This window comes from Lampris incognitus, chromosome 4, assembly GCF_029633865.1.
Source record: "Lampris incognitus isolate fLamInc1 chromosome 4, fLamInc1.hap2, whole genome shotgun sequence".
NCBI lineage: Eukaryota > Metazoa > Chordata > Actinopteri > Lampriformes > Lampridae > Lampris > Lampris incognitus.
Window position 1 is genome coordinate 40,816,487 of NC_079214.1, and position 23,243 is coordinate 40,839,729.

Below are 23,243 nucleotides of genomic sequence, written 5' to 3' on the forward strand. Positions count from 1 at the left end.
TTGATGGATGAGATCAGGCAGGAGTCTCCATGGACTATGATGTTCGTGGATGACATTGTAATCTGTAGTAAGTGTAGGGAGCAGGTTGAGGAGAGCCTGGAGAGGTGGAGGTATGCACTGGAGAGAAGAGGAATGAAAGTCAGTAGGAACAAGATGGAATACATATGCGTGAATGAGAGGGAGGACCACAGAATGGTGAAGATGCAAGGAGTGGAGGTGACAAAGATGGATGAGTTTAAATTCTTGGGGTCAACTGTTCAGGGTAACTGGGAGTGCACAAGAGAGGTGAAGAAGAGAGTTCAGGCAGGGTGGAATGGGTGGAGAAGAGTGTCAGGAGTTATTTGCGACAGAAGGGTACCAGCAAGGGTTAAAGGGAAGGTTTACAATATGGTAGTGAGACCAGCTATGTTGTATGGTTTGGAGACCATGGCACTGACGAAAAGACAGGAGGCAGAGCTGGAGGTGGCAGAGTTGAAGATGCTAAAATTTTCATTGGGAGTGACAAAGAAGACAGGATTAGGAATGAGTATATTAGAGGAACAGCTCAGGTTGGACAGTTTGGAGACAAAGCAAAGAGAGGCAAGTTTGAGATGGTTTGGATGTGTGGAGGAGAGATGCTGGGTATATTGGGAGAAGGATGCTCATTAAGGAGCTGCCAGGCCAGAGGAAAATAGGAAGGTCAAAGAGGAGGTTTATGGCTGTGGTGAGGGAGGACATGCAGGTGGCTGGTCTGACATAGGAAGATGCAAAAGAGATGGAAATGGATGATCCACTGTTGCAACCCCTAACAGGAGAAGCCGAAAGTAGTGGTAGTAGAAAGTCATAAAGTATATCAGTTTTTTTTTCTTTTGTAGAACAGACTGGGTGTTTTAGGTACAATGGGTTTTGGGATTTTAAAAAAAGTGATTGAAAATAATATGTGAATAAAGATTGGATTTAAGTGTTTCCTGCTTAAAGTGACATTTTCTGGACTGCAGTGAAATGAAGCCTTTAAAGTCCACTGTGAAATGATTTGACCAGATGACCTCTAACAATGCCAATAGCAGAGAAACTAAACCCAAACCTTTGTATTCCCTTATAGTTCACGAGACTCGATCTGTGGTCCAGCAGGGCCAGACCCCCCCCCCAATCCTGTGCCATTAGCAGCGGCTGAGGCTGCCTCCAGATGTAAAGTTACAGGACAAGTTGGACAGCCACTGTGTCCAGCAGCTAGTTGGCTGCAGAAAAGACAGTGGTGCTAAGTGCAAACGACAGGACGTTCATACGTCAGCCATGCTAGTTTGTTTTATCAGCCAACAGAGGTGCTAATTAATGCTAATTGCAAGAGCAGGTCAATTATACACTCCACGGTGTGTGATCGACACTACAGTGTTAGTGGCTAACTAATGAAAACAACACTCACCCTCACCGTCCTTTAGTCAGTCCATTGAAAGTTGTGTACGTAGAGATATATGTGCTGAAATATACTATTGATCATGAAATGTTGTTCTATATTTGGTTTCAGAACTGTACTATTATGTTAGTATTCAACTTTCTGTGATTTTTCTTACCTGGATTATTGAGCGATCACTATTGTGTTTTGTTCTTCTGTACAGGGATAATAGGTTTAATCATATATGATTTCAAGTCTGAATGTCACTTGTGAAAATCAGTCTCACAAGGAGATCAGCAAACTCCCAGTATGCACCACTGCGAATATTGTGTCCAATTTTCATAGCAACGATAGTTCAACCATTTACCAAAGTCATTTTCAAAAGAGTGAGTGGGTATGTAGTCTGCACAAATAAAGGGCCATCCACACCAAGAACGATCACTATAACGATACATATAAATATATTGTTTTAAAAATCATTCTAACTTAATGGATGGTAGAGTCCAAACCACAACTAGAATGAGAATGAGAGTGGCGAATGAATGGGATCACTTTCAGAGCGATTTAATGGATGATAAAAAAAACTGACAGCCAATCAAAATCCATCCGAATTTACAGGGCTTGTATGGTCCCTATTGATGTCCTCTTCTTTGGCAATAGTTAGGATACCATCAAATTGACGTTGACTCATATGAAAGTATGAATAAAAATGTGCCTTCAAAAGATGACAACTCTCAAAACATAGTGTTGAATTCTCCTAACTCCTCTCGTCTTTCAAGAATTTCGTGAACCCATACACTTCTGGTTTTCTGTTTCTTTCTCTGCGCAACGTACACCAGTAACAGGCCATCAATATCCATTTTATCCATCAATATCCATCAATATCAATTTTATCCATCAATATCCATCAATATCCATTTTCCTAAGCTGCCGACACAGCTGGAGCGCGCAGCATGTGCTTGGTACCACGGTTTACAGAACATTAATCACTCATCAGTGTGGATGCTCATGTCGTTATAGTTGTCATTGTCATTCTTGGTGTGGACAGCCCAGTTTTGCTTTTTATAGTCATTCGTATCGACAAAACTTTGAAACTGTCAGGAGAATGAATTACACTGGCAGCGATGTCTGTATGGTGTTTGTGCGGTTTTGCTAGTTCAGTGACCAGTGGTGAAAACACAAGATTGCTTGGTCCATTAAAATAATTCATTTCCATTTCTGAGTATTCAATTTGTCTGAGTTCATCTGCTTCACCAGCAGACTTTGAGACATGCCAACTTAAATTCTAGATGATAACTTCTTTTTTTGTCATTGTTTGTTTAGGCGAGGTCTCTTATGTTGTTGCACCTGATCGTATTGCTTTTTTATCATTTTTTTCCCTTTGCAGTGATATTGCATATATTTTCTTTCTCATCAACCTCAAAAGATCAAAGTGGTCTAAATTAGGTGTGTAAACACTGTTTGACGGAACTTAATTAAAAAAGAAAGTTACAGTTAAGGTTATCGCACTTGAATAAGTTCAGTCATAATTGATGAATAATTATGTATAACAAAGAGAAATGTGTTTATCAGTCAATTCTCTCAGGATATTGTTACTGAGAAGAAAGTTAAGAAAACTATTTGTTTGAAATTACGCTTACACTTAGCCTAAGTTTTTGTTTTTGTCTTTTTGTTGTTGTTGTGTTTTTTTTTTTTTGGATGCAGAGGATAACACACTACTTTTAGAGACATAGCATAAGCCTTTTGTGCACAATGTTGTTCCTAATGTGGTAAGGACATATATACAATTATTGCAGAAAAAAACAAAAACAAACCAACAAAAACGATTCCTTGCTTTAACAACGTTAGGGGGAAAAAAATGAAATTGCAGCTTTGTAATCATAACACCAGAGAGAATAATTGCATAGACAATTGAACCATTTCAGTACTTGGAAAAATGCATTACTTCGTTCCTATGTTCTGAAGTTTGTAATTGAGGGCATCTGCCGGGCTTGGCAACAGTTATTACAGTTTTCCATATCGTCACATCCAGCGCTATCAAACTGCCCTCTAAAATGTGTCACATATCAGCAGGGAACAACCAGTGCAAGGTTGTTACCAGGGGATACTTCCATTATGTGACAAAAGTGAGGAGATAATTTGATTTACTGTTTAGTTAGGCAACCTCTGTCAGACCTGCAGCCATACACAGCAGTTGAGGAGCATGAGAATTGACTATAAATGAGTCCACTGACCTGCCAGGGTCATGCATTCTGGCAAAACTGTTTATGCAATCATTTAATGGGAAATGTCAGCAGCTAAAACTTGTCCTGCTGCTTATTATTAACTATCGGGTACATAACTAATCAGTGGCTTCAGGACAGCAGGGCTTTGATGCTCTAACTAGTACCAGAAGTTGAAGCAAAAACAATATACCAGTACCACTCATGTAAGTTTGGGAAAGATAGGTGCATGCTGCATTGATGGGTCTGATTATGACTTTACTGGTTTATTGATAAGTTGTATGTGTTATATTTGTTTGTGGAATAAGGGTTCTCACATTATTCTTATTTCTAAGAATTATATGTTATGCAATAGGTAACAAATAATCTGATGCATACGGAGATTTGTTCGCTGAGTTTGATGTGTGGATTTGTTGATCACTTCAGATTATTGGCAATAGCTTATCTGTATGTTATATCCTGTTTATTTACACGTTCGAAATAAATCATTCATTCATTCATATCGAACAGACCCTGTTTTCCCTACCTACAGATTTTGTGTGTGTGTGTGTGTGTGTGTGTGTGTGTGTGTGTGTGTGTGTGTGTGTGTGTGTGTGTGTGTGTGTGTGTGTGTGTGACTGCATGTACAATCAGTCTCTGTATGCAGAAGAGCAGGCGAGTGTAGTTGTGTGACTGTGGCTTTGAGTTCAGTCAGGCTTAGTCAGTAATTGGTAAGATCGAGAGCTTTTGTTATTTACAAGAAGCCTCTATCAGATAACACTGAACAAAAGTTTAATCTTTCAGCCAGATTAACAAAGCGTTGTCATGGCCGCTCCCGACTGGTTTGTCTCATGTCTTGTCCTGCCCTGACAGTCCTGAGTCCTGTCCTCAAAGCTGTTATTTATTATTCAATCAAGTTTCCGTGTATTTAAGTTTGGCTGTCAGTGCGTTCCATGTGTGAACCATGTCACCACCATGTTAACATGTGGGTATCATGTCACCACCATGTTACCGTGTGTGTACAGTGTTACCACCATGTTACCATGTGTGTACCATGTCACCACCATGTTACTATGTCTGTACCATGTTACCACCATATTACCGTGTCTGTACCATGTCACCACCATGTTAACGTGTGTACCATGTCACCACCAGGTTACTATTTCTGTACCATGTTACCATGTGTGTACCATGTCACCACCATGTTAATGTGTGTACCATGTTACCATGTGTGTACCATGTCACCACCATGTTAACATGTGTGTACCATGTTACTATGTCTGTACCATGTTACCACCATGATACTATGTCTGTACCATGTCATCACCATGTTAACATGTGTACCATATCACCACCATGTTACTATTTCTGTACCATGTTACCATGTGTGTACCATGTTAACATGTGTACCATGTTACCATGTGTGTACCATGTCACCACCATGTTAACATGTGTGTACCATGTTATCACCATGTTACTATGTCTGTACCATGTTACCACCATGATACTATGTCTGTATCATGTTGCCTTGTGTGTACCATGTCACCACCATGTTAACATGTGTGTACCATGGTACCACCATGTTAGCATGTGTGTTCCATGTCTCCACCATGTTACTATGTCTGTACCATGTCACCGTCATGTTAACATGTCTACTGTGTGTGTCATGTGTGTTCCTGATACCCTCATGTTTCCTGCCAGTAAACCTTTTGGTTCACCTGTTACCGCATCTGAATTTGGGTCCTCAATTCCTGCTCCCATCGTGTCAAACATAATTAATGTTCAAAAAGAAATGGAAAAGGAAAAATATGAATGTAAAATCTGTATAAAAAAGAAAATTACATTACATCTAATCCCTTCCTTTGTTTGGTAAAACAATGAAGGGCAAATGGGTATTATGATGATACAACACCATACAATGTATTCCATTCTAATTAATTTAATCAAGGCCTTTCTCATGCAAAACTTTTATCTCCCTTGGTACATATCCTCCGAGTTGGGAATAACATATTGAGATGAACCACAGTGGGCTTCAAGTGCTTTTTTTTATTCCTTCTTTCTCCTTTGATGAGATGTAGACGTTGATAGGATGCAAATTATGTTGCATTAATTCAAAAGGAAACTATATTTGTCAAAAATAATAACACATGCTCTCTAAAATGTGATACAGAAAAAGCAGTGATATGCCATTATGCCAACAAAGTTCTCTCTCTCTCTCTTTCTTTCTCCATCTGTCTTTCTATCTTGAGAGATAAATCTTGCTAACGAAAATCTCCATAGTGCACTGTTAACTAAAATGTTTCCTGATTGATTTTTTTCTTAGAAAACAACAACAGGTAAGACATGAAAACTATCAAATGACTTATTACCAAATGACTTTTACGGCAATTTAAAGACTTTAACATTCATCAAAAACATAATGCAAAATAATTGAAGTGGATTATTGGAAATGTTTTAATGTGACAGGGCTGCTGGTCTCATATCACATATTTGTGGCTAAAAAAATTAATAAAAACCAGTTTTAGGAAGTCAAGACTACTGACTTTTTTTGCACATTTGTGCAGTTGTGCCTTGATTTTGATCGTGTACATGCAACTGTTTACTGTCAGCGATGGCGTCTGTCTCACCTACATAAGAAAATCACACACATTCAGCAATATTTATAAAAATATATTTCACAAAGTAGGAAACAATACAGGGTATCTTAGATTACAGGACAGGGAGTAAATAATTGAACATACACATTTATAAGCAGTAAAGCACAGTAGAAAATATGATCTGCATGTACGTAGGACTATTTCATATATATTGTTTAGTCTACTGAGAACTGCCATAATACTGTATCAGTACAAATTGAATATGCACGCAGCTGTAGTGCCATTAAAGTTTCTCACCATGTGCAAGAGCTAACGTGCAGACAAAACCTACCACCTCATCGAAAGCTAATGACGTTAGCAGTAACTCTATATACAGTACATGTCTTTTTTTGTCTATATCATACAATGTAAGCACAATACGCACATTGCCCTTTATTGGTATCTTCATTTTCTGGGGTTAATGCAATCTGTATTTCCTAAATGAAATTTGATATTTGGAAGGGGAGGAGGAAATATGTATATTCACATACTCGGATATTGTTCCAGCCATTGTGCTCAGATGGTCACTTGCTGTAAATCAAAATACATAACGTTGTACAATTTACACACAATAAGTATGTGTCAAAGAGGTCCTATTACTGCAAACCCATTTAATTAGATAGTCTGTATTGTCATGGCGACTCAGAGTTCATGTTTTCTTGCGTACATCTAGGCTATGTCATCAGCCGCTGTAGCTGCATCTTTATGGTTTGGTACTCATGGAATTGCGTTCAAGTCGTGGAAAAACAGCTGCATGTGAAATAATCTAAACACACTCACTTCATAGCTTCAGCACAGGAAAAAAAAACTCTATAAGAACAGTTATACAAAAACTCATTGAACAATAATGAAGAACCAACACGTTTGTTCTCAAAAAACATTTGATTACAATTGTATTTAATGTCTGCTTCTGTAAAAAGAAGGCCTCAAAGTTTCTACATTTCTATTTTTTTGTCTTTGCTTCAGTCTTTTATAGGCTAGTAACACTTGCGACCCTCACCTGTAGCATGTAAATACAAAGAGTTGTATAAAGCAAGCCTTCTAGGCTTTGATAGTTTATAAATGTGGCCACCCAAGGACATATCAAATGATAGCAAATTCACCTTAAAGCCAATATTTTTTAGTGTTCTGTCTTTTTTTTCTTGTTTTCAAATCATACATACATTCATCATTATAATGTGGACCATATATTGCTTCAAAACATTTTCATTTTTATTTCAGATCACGGATTAGCTGGGTGGCTCATGGAGATATGAAACAACAGTTCCTCTGCAGCCTATGTGGTCCAGCTTGGTGTCCATGGAGCATAGAGTCCGAGCGCACTTCAGAAAAATCCAACAACAGCCTTCATTCCTTTCATCGGGGCAACTACCAGTAATCCCAGGATTTTTTATCTCTCTGGCAGTTACAGCGAATGACAAACACCCAAAAATACTGCTAGACACTCCACGACGGAATCTAAGGTACACTCCACAAGAATCATAGATCTCCTAATAAAGACATTGTTAAGTTTGGCTCAACAATTACAATGCGCTTGACATAGTGAATGACGACTGCTATACCTTATTCTAAGAAGAATACAAAAAGGTGGCTCCTCTGTTAACTTTTTTTTCCTCTCCTTTTTAAAGAGCTGTTTCTAAAAGCCAGCAAACCCCTAGCGTTTTTAATACACAAGTATGTGGACAGAAAATAAAGAGAAAAAAAACAACAAAAGGGTCTTTTTCTACCCCATTGTTGGTCAAGTCTCTCGATCACTCTCACCCACTGAGTAGAGTTCCCCAAGTCTTCTGAAGCGTGGACCCCACTCTCTGAGGTAGTCATAGTTCTGGTCCGAGTCCGATGATGCCGTCTCCAATGAGCTGAGAGAGCCAGCGATCGATCCCCGGCCCTCATACCCATAGATCTGGATGGAGTCGTAGGGCGGTGCTGTGGGGTCATTGTCTGCCTCGTGCAGCCGCACATTGATGAACTCGTCCACATCCACGCCATTAGGGCCTGAGTGCTGGCCCGCCCTGGGCATGAACTGCAGGTCAGGCTTGATGTCTTTGCGTGGCAAGTAACCATTGATGCCATCCGGGTTCTGCAGCGTGGCGATGTCAAAGGCTTCGGTGTCCTCCTCGCCTCCTCCCTCGTCATCGTAACGGATGATGTTTTCCCTCACGTCCTCATCGTCCTTGATTATCAGTGGCTCATTTTTGTGTCTTCTCAGGGTCACAAAAAGTACAACAATAACTGTACAAGGGAAAATCGGGGGGGGGGGAGAAACAAGCAACAAAAAAAAGAGATTAAGGCCATGCTTTGACACATTTTTTATTCCCCCCCCCCCCCCCGCCCTTTTTCTTCCCAACTGTACTTGGCCAATTACCCCACTCTTCCGAGCCATCCCAGTCACTGCTCCATCCCCTCTGCTGATCCAGGGAGGGCTGCAGACTACCACATGCCTCCTCCAATACATGTGGTGTCGCCAGCCGCTTCTTTTCACCTGACAGTGAGGAGTTTCGCCAGGGGGACGTAGCACATGGGAGGATCACGCTGTTCCCCCTCCCCCCTGAACAGGTGCCCCGACTGACCAGAGGAGACACTAGTGCAGCGACCAGGACACATACCCACATCCAGCTTCCCACCTGCAGACACAGCCAATTGTGTCTGTAGGGACACCTGATTAAAGCCAAAGGTAACATGGGGATTCAAAACGCCGATCTCTGTGTTGGTAGGCAACGGAATAGACTTCCACACTACCCAGATGCCTGCTTTGACACATAATTGATGATTTGGAATAAACTTAGTACAATATGAACAAGTAACACCAAGGTCTGAAAGCCTGTTGTGTGGTAATAGTTATATTTTATGTTTGAATAAGAAGTTTAAATAGCTTACCTAATAGCAGTATGATGCAGGCCAAAATGGCAATGAGAGCTCCCATGCTGAGACCAATAGGCAGGACATAGGCCTCTACGTTGCAGGACTGGACAATACCCTCTTTGCTACATCCACAGACTCGGATGGTCAAAGTATAGGTGCTGCTCATGGGTGGATTCCCATTGTCTGTCACAATGATTGGTAGGAAGTACTTTTCCTGCTTCTGTCTTCGGAAGCTATCATGCTTTGCTAGTACACTTATTGAATTGTCTGTTAGGGAGAGGTAAATCCAGAGATACAACATTTAAAAAGTATAAACATGAAAGACTGTGCTTTTATATTAGTTTCTTTGTCACAAGGATAACCTGAAAATGCATTATTATTGCATGATAGTGACAGATTAAGGTTCTGTGATTAAACTATGTAAAGATCAATACAGCATAGGGGTAAACTAATTTCTCAGCCATCACCCTAACACCCCCGTGCTATTGACATGTTTTAGGCACTTTCCCATTTTCAACACAGCCCAATTTGGGAATTCTGTAGGAAAGTGAACCTGAGTTTGTCAACCCCCTTTGAAAGCTGAGGAAATGAAGGGGCCACGGCATGCAACAGTAGTGGCTCAGAAGATGGCACATGTCGTCCCAGAGAGTTGCCAGCTGCTCTTTGATGACACTTCTGTGAAGCTGTCTGCTCATTAGCTGGCTCTCCTTACCCTGCTCACATTATCAAACACTTTCATTCCCATAAGAATCTTCTCCCGCTGATCTTATGGAAAACGTACAAGATTTCTGATGGTATAACCTTTGCCTCTCAGCTTGCAGGCTTATCAAAATGTTGGGGAAAATAGATCTTGTGATATACAATGTGGAGAGAGGAGCCATGTTGAAAAATCCCCACTGTTGGGCTATACCTAATCAAAAGGTGGAGCACTTCCCAATGGAATTGTTTATTTTGCATTGTCTGTTATCAGTGTGAACATTGGTTCATTTCCTGTTTCTCATGAGTGCTACCACAAAGTATAGTGCTGTGCTTTGAGAATACCACCATCTCCTGTTTCATTTGCATCCCTCACTAGAAGCATCAACGATACCGTACTGAAGCATCAAGGCGTGTCCTTAAATTAGCGAGCAATTGATTATTTGTCGGCAACAACCAGAGGTATAAATGGAATTAAAGTTTAACCATTTCACATGGGGCTACTGTGACTCTGTAAGACAGCCATGTAGATTAATTGACTATAGATTTAATGCGAGGAAGGCACCAGGGCATCACAGTACTGAACATCACAATTAAAGTGCAAATAAAGGTTCATTTTGTCACAGACTGATGACAGTGAAAATGAAGAGACTGTTGAAGATACAATGCACAAAGAAAAATGAAAAACCTGGCCATTACTATGCTTTTTATTATTTTTTGAATAAAATAAAAACTTAACATTATCTGTGTTCCTTCCTATTTGTTTAAGTCCTTATAAAGTTACCCCCACATACGTTAAACAAAATTGTTAGAATACTCAGCATTTTTCATACAGCTAGTCAAAATCCAATGTGCCTAAATCCTCTCCACTGATGCAGGCAACTCCTAACCTCTTAACAGCTCCAATCCATTCAATTAGACCCATTATCACAAAAAAAAGTGGCACAAACAGGCTCGGGGGGCCTGACACTCTTTGCTGGAGTATCTCCCACAGCTGCCGTTTCAGACAGATATATTGACTAGAGTGCAGGCTGATGTGTTGTGGGGGGGTTCATTCTGAGAAGTTACGCATTAGCAATACTGTAGTGGTCATTGTAGTTAGTTTAGAATTTATGATGCAGTTTGTGTTGGTCAGTCATTGCACATTGTGCAATACAAAAATTATCCCTGAATTTGATAAGCATATGACAAATTTGTTCTTGTGAGAAATTTTGGTCATTTGTTGCACAAAAGTATGAAAATATGATGGTGAAAATGTGAATTGAATTTTTCTAAAAAAAAAAAGCCTCTCTCCATAGTGATAAAGACAAATGTGATTTTTCCTTTGGCAACCTTACTGTCTGATGTGATGATGAGTTAGGAGTACACTGGGGCTACTTTTTAACACATTTGTTTTTCTTCTCAGCCCCTAATGTGTTCTTATGATGGCATTTTATTATTTGCCAGTTGATGTACTTGTTTCCATGGTGGCGGGTTTTCATTATCGTTAAAGAAGAGAGTCCATTAGATGTCCTTATCTTTTCCCAGATTTCTTTCTCTGTCAGTGAGGGGTTGCATTGCCTATGCCAGCCAGCCTGCTGCCTTGGCTACAAAAACAGACGCTCAACACCATCTGAAAGTTCTTTGCTCTAAGCCGAAGACATTAAACAACATCAGGATGAGCACTGGTTCTCCTGTGCAAGTTATGAAGAGGAGGTAGGAGATGAGGAACTGAAATAAAGAAAAGGAAAAAAATGCAAATAAGCTAATCATAGTACTTAGCAAGTAAATTTAGTGCCATCTGCCATGCGGCATCAGCTCCCAGGAAGTCATTCTACATTGAGCTGCGAGACAACCAAGAAAAGGCATTTGAATCTCATTCGTTTAGTTTGCCTCAAAACGTACAGGAAGTGAAGAGGAGCTGTTGTCCAGACGATTTCACAACTGCTAAATGTGGGCTAAATTCATCCACCAGACCTCATCTCCAGTATGGTTACGGGATGAGAGTGAGACACCAAAGGTAAAATCTACGAAAACATCAGTAACTTTTAGCACACCAGTGCTCATTTTCACCACTTTCTTTTGTTTCTCACCTTGGTTATGTTTAATGGTGAAGTTAGGGTTGTTCAGCTCTGAGTCGAGGCGGTAGTCAAAATAATGGCCCTGAATTGGGTCGTCTTTGTCCACTGCACTGACAGTCTGGATCACCTGTGTTGAAGACGGGGACACAAAGACACACAGAGGAGGGTCCCAAAGCCATCAGTGGAGGCAGGCTATTCATTACTTTTTCTCCTATCAAAAACTCTCAATGTAACATTGGCTCGATCATAGCAGATGAAATATATGTTTCATTCACTCCTGGAGTTGGAGATTATTATCAATGAGGTCCTGTCTAGTCTGGCACACTTGCAGGCTCCTGGCTCTATCTGTTAATCTGTCATCATGGGTCTTATCGCACAGTATGTCTTTATGATTGATTGGAAATTAGAATTCACGCCCTGCAGGCCCTTTTCCTTTTTAAACTTCTTTTTTTTCCCCTTTCAGTAAAGCTCCCTATTGTGCACAGGTCTTCTGAATGAGGGCGATTGATGGGAAGGAGAATGCTAAGTACTTGTCCAGGATTTTTGGCTAGAGAAAGCATTGTGCCATCTGGAGGAGCACATGAAAGACTCTTGAATTATGATCCTCTCTGATCAATCCTGACTGCTCTCATTTCCCCTTCACTCTGCGCACACTGTGTCAAGGGAGGACTGTGGTATGGAAAAAGGACCATGCTCCCACCTCCGTGCTTTCCCACTGAAATAAATAGGCTATAATTCACAGTAGCCAATCATTACAGGGGAGGACAGGGAGAGTGAGCAAGAATACGATAGAGAGACAGAGACAGAGACAAAGAGAGATGGTGTTTTTGATCTATGGGGTCTTTGTTTCCTTACCTGTCCAGGTTTTCCATTTTCACAAAGAAAGGTCTCGTATTCTGTGGTAAACACTGGGGCATTGTCATTAATGTCCATTACTGTAATGGCTACGATGGCCCTCGATATTTGACTGTGGTTTTCTGACAGAGAGACAGACAGATAGATAGATGGATAGATAGATAGATAGATAGATAGATAGATAGATAGATAGATAGATAGATAGATAGATAGATAGATAGATAGATAGATAGATAGATAGATAGATAGATAGATAGATAGATAGATAGATAGATAGATAGATAAGATATGGGGGAGAAAAGAAGAACATTGATTAAAAAAAGCTGCACATAAAATGCAAAGTACATTGTCTAACTTTTTTCCCCTTTTTATATTGTCACATCTTCTGACTGACAGCATGACAGATGCCACATCAATCTGAATTTGAGCCATTAGCATCAATGCAAAATAGCATAGACACCTAATAAATAAATAAATAAATAAATAAATATCGCCTAGTTAAAATGCTTTTGAAATCCCTGTACATGCTAGTGTTTAAAACATGAGGGTTTAAACATGCATATTAATGAGTCAATGGCAGCTGAAGTCTAAAAAGACAATAAATGGCAGTTTAATTGGATTAGGTTTTGATGGGAGTTATTAAACAGCAGTAATAGACAGTCCCTTTCGAGAGCCCTAGTAAATGCTTGTATTTATTAATCAGAGGCCCAAATGCCAACTTTTAAAATAATCATCTATTAATTTGGTCCCCAAAGCACTGTGTCACCTCTGTCCATGACAAAGCTGATGTTCATTTGAAGTCACACAACCTGCCTCTGCTCTCATCTCATGAGAGGAATATATATATATATATATATATATATATATATATATATATATATATATATATATATATGGGCTATGTGATTGACAGTAAGCTAAAAAGCTTCTTTTTTTTTACATTTCTAACTGGACCCCAGATATGCTGAGCAGTGAGGCTGCTATCTATTACAGAAGATTTTGTGAGGCCAGTTTAGAAATCAAATGCATCTGAGAGCACGGGGTCAAGAGGCCATGAAATATGAAATGTATAATAGATGTGAAATTCTGGACAGATCAGGTCAGATCCACTCTTAAATTTGAATTGTTTATCCTCGCCTGTTGATTTGTACGAAGCAACAGGTGAGGAGCAAAGAGGTTAGGTCCAACTGCCTGAGGCTATACTGGTTTTTTTTTTGGTTTTTTTTGCTGTTGTTTTGTTTTTTTTTCATCATCATCGGGCATTAAGTGGTGAACATAACTATTAAATACTACAGAAGCCAATGCCCAAAGGTGACTTATTATCACACAAGGAAGGGAGCAGGAGAGGAGAGTTGAAATTGACAGTCTGATAGACAGTGACAGATGGATGGAGTAGGGGCGAAGGAGGGAGAGAGAGAGAGAGAGAGAGAGAGAGAAGAGAGTAAGAGCGCTGTGCCAAAGTGACTTTCCCTCAGCAGCAGGCAGGGGAATAGAATCTGATTAGTCAGATATCAACCGGTGCGAGGCGGCAGAACGCGCCACCGTTTGGGTGGCAAATGGCATTGGGATAGAATTGGGAACACATCTATTCCTTTTCACGCCAGAGAAGACACTCGCTTCCCCTCTGCATCCGTAAAGAATAGCAAACTGCCATATTCGTTTTGGCAAATTCCTATTAGGTGTGCTCAGAGATGCCACTATCTTGAGCCATAGTTACTTTGCCAATGGGCATGAAAAAGCAGTTTAAATGTATGGCTGCAAGACATGACAAGACACACCTTATCGAACGAGACACATTCAATTTTTCCAACTGACTGCTACGATGGTGGAAATTGTGTTGGATATATTGCAGGGACAGAACGCTGTGATTGTGCTTTTTGCTTTTATTTTCTCTGGCGATTGATGTTTTTTTTTTATTATTAAGAAAAGACAGAGACAGACAGACAGAGCGAGAGAACAAGATAGAAACGAAGCAGAAGAAGAGAAAAAAGTTACAAGCTGTGTCAGTTTCTATTCCAACAGCTTTAAGGGGCACATTAATTTTTATCACAACACACAGCTCCCCTGAAACAATCTGTATGCAAATAAAGTCTTACATATGGTTTGAGTTGTTTGTAGCTCTGCCTGCAAGATTTTCTACTAAGTCAGTGAGTTTGGAGGTTCACAGATGTTCTTTAATCTGTAATGGATGCTGGCGTTAGAGCAATCCACTGTGGCGCATGTCTTTTTAACAGTTTATTTGATACATCTTAATGTTCATGCACTTCCACGAAATGAGTACTGAGGAGGTTAATTCAATCAAAAGTCAGCAAATTAACATAGTTAATGCCTCTGTGAATTCAAACACTAATTGTTTGTGCCATACTCTTGAAGTGGATAAACGTGAGGGTTTACAAAGCACTGTACTGTTACAGGAAGGATTTTGTGCAGCGGGCCAGTGGCTCCTTTGACTGAATCAAGCTGTGGAGTTGTTCAGAGGAATTTGAGGATAATACATTCAGGTGTTGCTAGCAAGCCTCATTTTTAATCCACTCCCAACATCATATGGCTGACCACGGTGGATTAATCCTCAGAAAACAGGAAATAACAATTCATTAACACCAAAGTGCACAGGGATGGTCTAGGTACAGACCTAGGAGTTGGTACTTACTGACTTCGGTGGCAGTCACTGTGATATTGTGCCACATGTGGGTCTCACGGTCCAGCGGTTTGGCTAGCGTGATGCTCCCATCATCGACATTGATATTGAACTGCCTCTCTAGGTCGGTGTGCCGATCGATGAGGTACCTGCCATAACAAGCCATCATCAAAAATTTCACATGAAGTCATGTGCAAAGCAGTGCAAAAAGGCATCAAAGGACCCTATACAATCTTTCGGGATCTTTAGTTAATGGGCCCTTATCCATCAAGAGAGGGACCTGTGGATTAATGCACATTAAAAACCATGGGAGCTCAATGATTATCACCGGTGGAGTAATTACAACCTTCACATGAGCAGCAGGGGGCATTACACCCCAATAAGGTCCAAGGGGCCCTCCTCTTCTAATAGTCTTGACACCTCCCCCCCACAGGGTATGAGATGGGATGTTAACCCTGTTCCGGAACTGACAACATGCAATGGCTCCCAAGGGCCCTGAGTTAATGAGTAAGGACATCTTTGTGTTGCACAGAAGACCCATGTTCTAAACACAAAGTGTTGATCGCTGTGGGGTAAGGGGTGTGGCATTTTAATGAATGTAATGGTGATGAACTTTGACCACTTGGTAATGTGTGGCATTGATAGATGCTGTATGTATTTGCCTAAAGACAAAGCTTTTGTTTTGCTAGCCAAATCCCAAGCTAGCCTTGTGGTCAGGGTCAGCACTTAGTCAGTCTGGCAGCATACAATTTAAAGTTCTCCAGGAACCATGTCAACTGATCCATTTGGCAAAATTTCTATATATTGGGGCATCCAGGTAATGTAGCAATCTATTCCATTGCCTGGCAATACACGGATCTTCGGTTCAAATCCCCGTGTTACCTCCTGCTTGGTCGGGCATCCCTACAGATACAACTGGCCGTGTCTGCGGGTGGGAGGCCAGATGTGGGTATGTGTCCTGGTTGCTGCACTAGCACCTCCTCTGGTCGGTCGGGGAACCTGTTCGGGGGACTGGGGGGATTAATGTGTTACGTCCCCCTGGTGAAACTCCTCACTGTCAGTTGAAAGAAAGCAGCTGGCGACTCCACATGGAGGCATATGGTAGTCTGCAGCCCTCCCCGGATCGGCAGAGGGGGTGGAGCAGCAACCGGGATGGCTCAGAAGAGTGGGGTGATTGACTGGGTACAACTGGGGAGAAAAAGGGGGGAAAATGAAAAAATAAAAAAAATTCTATTCTTCCAATCATGTCACATTTATCTTAAATGAACTCAAAGTGTGTCTGCTTGATTAGAAGGAACATGAGGGCATTGAATAAAAAGGATGAGGGGCATCACGTTGGTGCAGCATACTATTACACTAGTGGCCCAATGCTGATGTTCACGGTTTGAGCCCAAGTTTTGCTTCCAGCTTGGCCGGGCGTTGGAGAGAGCACAGTTGGCAGTGCTGTTGGTAAGAGCGCTGGCAGGGTAATTTGTCCCTCCATCGTACTCTCCAAAGCAACTCCTACAGGTTAAGGGGGACCTCGTACAGCTGTGGGTAGATCTGGGGAAAATTGCGCCAGCCTCTGCGCGTTACGTCCCCCGTGCAGCTGGCAAGTGAATTGGTTTCAGCTAAGCCCTGCTAAATGCTGCAGGGGTCGCACAAGGGCGGGATCTCAGGAGAACAGGGAAATTGTATTTGTCAAATTGGAATGAAAAGGGGATGGGAAAAAAAATAGGGATGAGACAGCAGCACTTGGTCACTCCGTGTCATTTTGTTTTGACTTGAGGCAAAACACGAGGTGGCTTCTTTCAGACTTTTAAATACAAAAGTGAGTTGTGCTGCTTTCCAAAAAACTTGAAATTGGAATGGACATTAAAGTGAATTTTCAGACTCTGTTTGGAGCTGTGGAATCACTTTTCATGTAACAGCATTAATGGCACCAATTTTCAGCACAAGCTCACACAACAGACTAAAAGAGAATCTGTCATTTTGGGTCATCTTTGATTCAAGTCATTTCATTCAACATTTTTTGTGCTTGTCATAAACTTCCCAGTCATCCGAAACAGATGGTTCCAATGATTCATGCGAGCTAATTACACCAGCTTCTAAACAAGGAACGCACAAATGTTTTAACTTCATTAAACATTATGGCTTTCTCTTTCACTATCTGTTTTTTCCCCTCGCTTCTTTCCTTGCTATCGCTCTCCCACTCTCCCTAAAACCATTATTCAGTGTGAGTGATTTTTTTTCCTGTCTCACTGGTGCTCTAGCTGTTTCTAATCCAATCCCCCCAATCCAATTCCCAGAGGTTCTTCTTGCAGACTGTCTTGCCCACAGCCACCCCTTCACAACCAGGAGCTGCACTCACCTTGTCTCCCTTCCCCGTCCCCTTTCTAACCCCGGGTCTCATCCCATCTCACAGTGGAGCTGCTCATCCCTGTCAGTGCAGACCTGTTGACAGCACCCCTGCTGTCTATACTATATGGGAGAAAGAGTGTGTGTGTGTGTGTGTGTGTGTGTGTGTAGACGGAATAGACAGACAGGGAGGTGGGAAAGATAAAGGTAAAAGAGGAAGGATGAGGCAGCAAACAAAGAATTAAAGAGAGGTAGGGGGAGAAATAGAGAGGAAGAGAGAGACAGCGAGAGAGAGAGAGCGAAAGCACTATAAAACAAAGTCAAAATCACAAAAACAACAATTTATATGAGATATGGAGGTTGGGATGGGGTGCTCATGCAAGGACGGGGAGAAATTAAATAAATAAGCCACTGGCCCAGATTCCAATTGTTGGGGAGATGTACCGAGCCGTGACATTTCCATTTTTGAGATGAAATGGTGTAAAATCCTCCAGACGCCGGGCTGAGAGAGGTCCGCAAGGACTCTCTCCCTCGCTCGCTCACAGTGCATACGCAGAGCACTTTCAAGACAGGCAGACAGCATCAAACCACCTGGGAGCGGCCTCTCTCCTGCAGACTGAGTGGATCCCAGTCAAACTCTGACAGCTTCACGTGGAGGCGGAGAGACAGACCCTGAAATGTTCTGCCACCTGTCAGTCAAACTGACAACGTGATGTGAAAAGAATTAAAAGCAAATAAAAAATTATCTCCAGTGTTGTACGTGCGTGGTTTTCCTGAGTGTGATGTGAAGGCATGTGTATGTGTGTAATGTCCGTGCACAAGTGTGCATGCGTTTGTGTTTGTTTGTCTGTGCATGCCTGTGCGTTGCTTCTTTTCAGGTTTTCCCCTACGTCAACAACCATTTAAATGGCATTGGAGTGACCTCAATGCAACACCTAAATCCCATCACAAAGAGGCAGTTCGCAACCAAAGGTTTTAGCAATGTAGATTCCCTTAAACTATGCAACACATATCGGCTGTGAAAAAAGAAAAAGATTGCTTGTAGCCAACACGTGACCCAATTAAATTGACAACATCCGTCATTAAAAAATCTGTGTGACAATTGATGAAAGTCTCAAAACACAAAAGCAAACAGCAAAGACTTGGAATGTGATATTGTCCAATTTCTAAACTTAACTGGATGGAAATGATGAGGCATCTTCGAGAACAAGATTTTGTTGATAGAAAAATAGATAGAAAAGATTCATCCCCGACCATGTTTCTTCAATGAAAATGAACGGATAACTAAAAAAAAAAAAAAACTTTGGTTCAATTGGTTCAAACTGGGATTTGGATAAAGAGGTTTTTAAGCAGGCATGATCAAATTTGTTTTTTATGCAAAATACCAAGTCCAGTTGCGCTTGATTCAACTCCTTTGGATAACCATGACCTGGATGAATGAGAACATTCACAGACAAGTCGTCCAGCATGTTAATCGCTTGACAAAAACTACCAAAAAATAAAACATAAAATGAATAAAAAGTTAGCCAACAACCTGACAAAAACGAGATGTCAAAAAAAAATAAATCAAAACTCATCTCTGTCAACAAAAGCTATGAAGAATGGCCACTACATTCCCTCATAACTTTTGTTTGCAAAGGTGAATATTGATTCCATTGTTGTCCCGCTTTTGTCATGGAAAGAAGGTCGTTGCTGAAATGTCTTTTCGTCGTATTTTACGTCAACAAAATGACACTGCTTACAACCTTGAGGGCAGGCAGGCGGTGATGTGGTGGCGGAGGTTTACTATTGCGCTGAGGCAGAGCAAAAACTCAATGACACTGATTAAACCTGGTAACAAAGTATTAATTCCAGGGGGATGCAGCCAGCAGTTAGGTGCTCGAAGGAATTTCTCTATATGACCTCTAGATGTATGGCATGAAGTCAGCAAGAGTCACAAAAAGGTCACACAACCATGGAAGGACATTTGTTTGTTTGTCTCCGTGTGCGCAACTGTGAACAAGCCAAAGCCAGGTTTGTGTGTATCTGTGTGTTTTGCGAAAGGGGGCAGAAGGTGTAAAAAGATTGAGAACATTTTTTTTTCTTCCCGCAGAGAACAAAATGCCTCCATGACATTCCTGCTTGTTATTAGGTCAGTAATTCAGCTGGGAGGATCACAGATGTAGAACTAATTTCGCCGTCCCCTGAACGCTGACCAGTTTTGTTGTAACGCCACATTTTATTCAGGTTGCTGCCCATGGCCGTGTACTTTTCTGCAAGAGACCCTAACAAATGCATAGAAATCAAACTGATAATGATGGAAGTGCAGGGATAACCTTGTGATAAACATCTGCCGTACCTGACGTGTCTCTATTCATTTCAAAACTAAATTTTCTGTCTCCAGGTATATGCAGCACATCAGCTCTCAGCTGCAGAAAACTGCATTGTGAAACCTAAAGAAAAAGCAAACTTTGCAACCTTGCCCTTCTTTTCTTTACTGGAATGGCAATGCACCTTACTACACCTTATCCCGTCCCATAGACACAATGTTGGTATACAACGTATTTTGCAGGTTTCGGAATGTATTGAATGTCAATGTTGTGTCACATTGATACAATGTATGTCAACCAGTCCAGACTTTACAAGGGCATTTCTATATGTCTGCTCTCACAACACTACATGTTACCATGTCAAGTCAGATCCTGCCACCTACGTACAATTCATTTCAACGCATGGACCAATAAGGACGTTGTTGAGGACATACACTCAGAAAATCTGTTTTACTACTATTTGTTTAGAGATGTTTAAGTTTGGGTATACGGTTAGAAATAGTTTTTCTGTAAAACTGGGCTGGAAGAACCTTTTATGCTCCCTCCATTTACGTCAAAGAAAATAAAAAGGTGAGTAGACAAAAAAAAGAAGAAAGACAAATACTAAATCAAACATGTTGAATTTAAAACATTTCTTAGATTTTGATGATTGTCACAGGACGGGACATTTTTTTTTTATAAATTTATTTCTGATTTTTCCCTTTTTTCTCCCAATTTAGTGGCCAATCGATCCCTATTGGCCAATTCGAGATGCAGTTTGCCAACTGCATCTCTCCGGCCGGCAGTCTCGAAGGAGACGCCTCCCCGCTTTCGTGACAAGGCGACTCCAGGCCGAACCACTGTTTTTTCCGACACACACAGAGACGCATTCACGTGACGAACACAAGCCGACTCCGCCCCCCTCCCGAAGACAGCGTTGCCAATGATTGCTGCTTCATCTAGTCCGGCCATAGTCGGATCTGACGAGCCGGGGCGCGAACCCCTGTTCCCAGGGTGCAACTGCATCGACACAAGCCGATGCTTAGACCGCTACACCACCGCGGAGCCCAGGGACATATTTTTAAAACAAAATACAGTGTACATCCCTGTCATTAAACTGGTTTCACACCTTAAATAATGCCAAAAAAAATCAATCAGTCAATCAGTTAATAAGTAAGTAGAAAACCAATTAAACATATTTTAAATGTTTCAGACACAATTGTAATGTCCCCACCAATTTGGTGTGACAGACAGATCTGTGAGCTTGTGTGTGTGTGTGTTGGGTTCAGAAAGGGTGGGATGGGGCTTCTCAGAGTTGATTGATATCAATGTCATCTAGAGCTGCCCAATACGGTGATGCATTTTTTTTTCCTTTGGCATAACGATCTGGGTCAAGCTTGTCCTAAAAAAACAGAGCAAATACGTACAGATATATAGACAAAAGGCATAGACAGACTGCTCCAACAACCTGAATTCATCACCCCCACTATACCAAATGTCACGTCCTCACTGTTTGTGGTCACTCAGGTAGAAACAGAGCAGACCAAAGGATTTGGAGTGGAGCAATGCTGAAAGAGTATTTTGTGGAGTGCACCCTAAATCTTGTTTGTCTAGGTGCATTAAGTACAGCTGAGGGCTGGTTTTTCTCCTGAGTGCAGTGGACATCAGACCTTTACTAGCCCTGAGTGATTTCGACATCAGCTGGTTTGGTCGGGCCTGTTGGAGACGGGGGGCTTTTCTAATCGGAGTGGATTACTCAGGAGGTTATTCACATGGTGGAGGTCAGAACGGTGTCTGGTCTAGAGCTGCTGTTTTTACTCTCCTACCACCTCTCCATCATGAGTCCACCATGTTAACATCTCTGTTAACTACAACTTGTCTTGTCTTTTTATTTCTTTTCTTTTTTTCGCTGACATTTTTCTTTCCCATTTTGCTGAATAGCCGGGGAGAGAGAGAGAGGGCATGCCAAGAGCAGAGAGACACCATGAGAAGGATGAAGGGGGGGCGATCAAAACGGAGACAGACTTGTATTATAGTCAGGGAACATAAGATTTAAGATTGGTTGGTATATGGTTTTATTGCCCTATACATGAAACTAACACATATAATTTGCCAATGTTAAATGACTCTTTAAATGCCAGTTAAATGCATGGCTGAATTATTATCATTATTTTCTTCTGTAGGCTACATTTGGGTTTCTTGAAAAAATTGCTAAAAATCGGCATGGTCTTTTATCAGTAATCTTGCAAACTGAACAAGTTTTTTCAAACAGTAAAGACTGAGACGATGTACTGCACTACATGGTAAAGGGAAAAAATCAGTAAGAAACACATAGGAGTTTAATACTTATGGTGGTCATTATGTTTTGGAGTTTAACAGCACACTTGACTCTGCCTTTCTAAAAAAAAAACAGATATCCATTTAATTAATTTAGTTGCTTCACCTGGGTGAGGTCTATATGAAATCATCCTACCATGTAAAACTACAACCTAAATGTCAAATCCTAATTGTTTGCCTCATTGTGGGTCCTTGCGTTCATCAAGATTTGAGAATCATTTACACACTAATATTGTAAGAGGCATTGTGTATATTATAACACTTTATTTATATTATAACATTAATATTGTAAGAGGCATTATTTATATTACTACACTTTATTTATAACACTAATATTGTAAGAGGCATTTTTATATTATAACACTAATATTGTAAGAGGCATTATTTATATTATAACACTAATATTGTAAGAGGCATTTAGGCTGCAGCATTTTGTGGAGGGGGAACACAAAACCTTGGTTGGATGTAAAATGAAAATGGCCTTGGTTGCAAATTAAGCCTTCTATGGCAATGGTGGGTTTCATCTACTCCCCCACAAAAAACAAAAACAAAAAAACAAAAAAGGACAAAAAAACACTTGACATCTGTGATACATCATGCACATCTTGAGGATCTTTAGGGGATAAAAATGTACATTTAGACTTCAAACAAAAATCACACATTTTGGTAAGACAATTTGCTGTGACAAATCAAAGACTGCCAACAAAATGGCTAGTTGTGCGTCAGGCCAATTTCACCCTTATCTTTGAAGAATCCTTTCTTTCCTGTAACCAGTGGCTTCACTGGAGTTGGCAGACTACTAATGTAACATTTCATTAGGCGATTAAATGTGTCTAGTTTATGTTTCTTTCTCTGGAAAAAAATAAAATCCAGCAGCTGTTGGGAACATTTTCTAAGGCAGTCTCAGACTGCACAAGACTTCTTTTGCCCGACAGTTGCAATGTCCTTGAGCTAAAACCCG

At 40.9% G+C, this 23,243-nt stretch overlaps 1 protein-coding gene across 1 annotated transcript in view; it reads right to left on the minus strand.

Annotated features, from left to right (window-relative positions):
- Positions 1 to 7,947: 7,947 nt before the first annotated feature.
- The window catches only part of cdh8 (cadherin 8), a 73,054-nt gene continuing 57,758 nt past the window's right edge, over positions 7,948 to 23,243 (minus strand). Inside the window, exons 5-9 of the mRNA XM_056278136.1 lie at positions 15,333 to 15,469; positions 12,683 to 12,804; positions 11,840 to 11,954; positions 9,087 to 9,338; positions 7,948 to 8,441 (exon numbers count right to left, since the gene is read on the minus strand). Coding sequence (XP_056134111.1) covers positions 7,948 to 8,441; positions 9,087 to 9,338; positions 11,840 to 11,954; positions 12,683 to 12,804; positions 15,333 to 15,469 — 1,120 coding nt within the window. The remainder of the gene's footprint in view (positions 8,442 to 9,086; positions 9,339 to 11,839; positions 11,955 to 12,682; positions 12,805 to 15,332; positions 15,470 to 23,243) is intronic.